The sequence below is a fragment of the Drosophila teissieri genome, chromosome 2L (assembly GCF_016746235.2).
Source record: "Drosophila teissieri strain GT53w chromosome 2L, Prin_Dtei_1.1, whole genome shotgun sequence".
NCBI lineage: Eukaryota > Metazoa > Arthropoda > Insecta > Diptera > Drosophilidae > Drosophila > Drosophila teissieri.
In genome coordinates this window covers 26,879,940-26,883,273 of record NC_053029.1, presented here as the reverse complement: position 1 = coordinate 26,883,273, position 3,334 = coordinate 26,879,940, and the positions used below count along the sequence as shown (strand labels likewise).

At 50.5% G+C, this 3,334-nt stretch overlaps 1 protein-coding gene across 1 annotated transcript; it reads left to right on the top strand.

Annotated features, from left to right (window-relative positions):
- Positions 1-396: 396 nt before the first annotated feature.
- On the top strand, positions 397-1,002 carry LOC122624457 (activity-regulated cytoskeleton-associated protein-like). The gene has a single exon (XM_043804002.1). The coding sequence runs from the start codon at positions 397-399 to the stop codon at positions 1,000-1,002; it is 606 nt and encodes a 201-aa protein (XP_043659937.1).
- Positions 1,003-3,334: the final 2,332 nt, after the last annotated feature.

Genomic DNA, 3,334 nt, shown 5'->3' with positions numbered 1-3,334 from the left:
ATCACTGGGACTCGGGTCGGGGATTCCTCTCTAGCACCACTGTCCTGAAACAAAGAAATTTCCTGGACGACCCTGGCCAGCCCTGACTACCCGAGGCACGGCTGAACGTCACAGGTGGCGCCCGAACAGGCTAAGGTGGTGACTAGAGGAAACCGACGCCGGGAGAGTGATATGGCAACAAAACCCGAACTAGCAGAATACGCAAGTAAATACGGATTGGATCCGTCGGGGAAAAGCAAGGATTTACGGAGAACATTGGCTGCTTTTTCGACAAGGATGGACGACGGGAAGGAGACAAAGATGGAAGGAATAATGGAAACGGGAACAATCGATAGAGTGCGGAATTGGGGGATAAGATACCAGGGGACGACGAACCCGCAGGAATTCCTCGAGAAAATGGAGCAGTGGGCCACCAGATACGGACTACGGCACGATCAGCTGGTCCAAACAATGCCGTTTATACTGGAGGGAATCGCCATAGATTGGTGGAACACGACACCAACAAAGATCGACTCCTGGGTTCAATTGAGAACGGAACTACTGGAGTACTTCTTACCACCGAGGTACGAGGAGCAGTTGCAAACCCAAATAGCACAGTTGAGACAGAGAGAGAACGAACCAGCAAGGGAGTACGCGATGAGCCTGAGGAAGCTCATGAGGTTCGCGAAATTTTCGGAAGCTGAGAAGCTGGATTGGGTGTACAAGAACTGCAGGAGCAAGCTAAAACTGTACACAAGGAGGAACGGATTTACAACGCTAACGGAGTTCCTTAAGCTAGCCGAGGAAGTGGAGGAAATTGAGCAAACGGAAGCACAAACCGGGCAAGCAGGACCACAGGCACTAAGGCCAGAGATATGCATGAGATGCGGAGGAACCGGTCATACGGCCCGCACATGCGGCAACCCACCAAGGCTGTTCTGCTGGGTGTGCGGAAGGAACGAAGTCAGGACAACGGAGTGTGGCCGAGCTAAGGCGGGAAACGGAGGAGGCCTGGGCCAGTAAAGCTGGCAGCTCAGGCAAGAAGAATAGGTCCAGCAACAGGCGATATGAGATGTGACGGCTACCAAATAGTAGCACAATTCGGAATAGGGTGTAGGAGTGCCAAGGGCATAATAGACACCGGAGCGACGAGAAGCGCGATAAGTAGGAACATGTTCCAGGATCTAAGAGGAGAGGGACAGTGGATCAGGATTAAGGCGGAAATATCGCTGGCGGACGGATCACGGCGGAAGGCGATCGGAGGATTTGGAGCGAGAGTGGAGTTCGGGGGTCGAAGATTTGAAATAACATTTATGATCCTACCGAAGGTCGATGGCGGAATCCTACTAGGGATGGACTTTCTGGTGGGAGCAGAAAGTACACTGAGATGTGGCGGATTAGAATTGGAGATACGAGGGGGCAAAGACGAGAGGAGGAAGGAGAGACGCTACGAGAGCCATCCGAAGAGGAAATCGACACATTCCTGGAGGAGAACAAGCGCATATATGAAAACATGGAGGGAGTCAGCAACGCACCAGTGCACAGGATATACCTCAAGGACGACAAACCTATTAAACAGAGGTATTATCCGCGAAATCCGAAACAACAGGCCATAATTGATGAGCAGGTAGACGAATTACTCAGCCTGGGCCTGATAGAACGATCACGAAGTCCATACAGCGCTCCGGTGGTGTTAGTAAGGAAAAAGAATAACGAATGGAGAATGTGCATCGACTACAGGCTGTTGAACGATAGGACAGAGAAGGATGCATACCCTGTGCCACGTATGAACTTTATTCTCGACCAACTGAGGGAGGCCAAATTTATAAGCACCATCGACTTGAAGTCGGGCTATTGGCAAATCCCAGTGGAAGAGAAAAGTAGACAATATACGGCGTTTACGGTACCAGGGCGAGGATTGTTCCAATGGACAGTAATGTCATTTGGACTAACCACAGCGCCAGCAACGTTCCAGAGAGCACTGGATAACATCATCGGGCCAGGGATGGAGCCATTCGCCTTCGCGTACTTTGATGATATAATCGTGATAGGACGAACCAAGGAAGAGCACCTAGCAAAACTGAAAGAAGTGTTCAGAAGATTGCAACGAGCGAACCTACGGATCAACCCAGACAAGTGCAAGTTTTTCCAAAAGGAATTAAAATATCTGGGACACGTAGTAAGCGACCAGGGCATACGAACGGACGAAAAGGTGGAAGCAATCAGGGATCTACCAGCCCCTAAGACCACCAAAGAGGTACACAGCTTTCTCGGGATGGCGTCATGGTATAGGAGATTTATACCAAAGTTTACGGAGCAAGCAGGACCGCTACAGGAATTAATCCGAAAAGGGAAAAAGTTCGAGTGGAACGAACGCCACCAGGAATCCTTCGACAGCTTAAAGGAGAGCCTGACAAAAGCACCGGTATTGGTATGCCCGGACTTCAGCAGGCAGTTCAAGTTGCAGACAGACGCCAGCGACGTGGGGATCGGAGCCGTACTGACCCAGGAAACAGAGGACGGTGAACACGTCATATCATTTGCCAGCCGGAAACTGAGTAAGGCAGAGCAAAACTACAGCGCAACGGAAAAGGAATGCTTGGCAATCCATTGGGGCATCGGAAAGTTTAAGATGTACCTGGAAGGATACCACTTCATAGTATTTACGGACCTTATGGCGCTTAGATGGCTAAACTCGATCAAGAGTCCGGCAGGAAGGATAGCCCTGATGTCAGGGTCCCGTATAATTCTCTACGCTGACTTCAGGGTCCCGCATAATTCTCTACGCTGACTTCAGGGTCCCATATAATTCTCTACGCTGACTTCAGGGTCCTACATACTTCTCTACGCTGACTTCAGGGTCCCGTATAATTCTCTACGCTGTTTTCAGGGTCCCGTAGAATTCTCTACGCTGACTTCAGGGTCCCACATAATTCTCTACGCTGACCTCAGGGTCCCATATAATTCTCTACGCTGACTTCAGGGTCCTACATAATTCTCTACGCTGACTTCAGGGTCCCGTATAATTCTCTACGTTGACTTCAGGGTCCCACATAATTCTCTACGCCGACTTCAGGGTCCAACAACATCTGCTTACGTTGATTCCAGGGTACTCGACGAAATTCGGAGCGGCCGCGTACGGAAGACCGCGTCCCCGGACGAAGACGCGAGGTACGAAGAGCCCCGCTATGGAAGCCGGAAACTAGGCAACCGATAAAAGGAATGAATAAACTCTGCGTCTATATTTAAGCCTAGTTAAGGGTAACTCTGCGCATTATCACTGGGACTCGGGTCGGGGATTCCTCTCTAGCACCACTGTCCTGAAACAAAGAAATTTCCTGGACGACCCTGGCCA

Excerpts from the sequence above, each read along its gene's own strand:
- LOC122624457 (XM_043804002.1), top strand. The coding sequence starts at position 397 with ATGGAGCAGTGGGCCACCAGATACGGACTACGGCACGATCAGCTGGTC.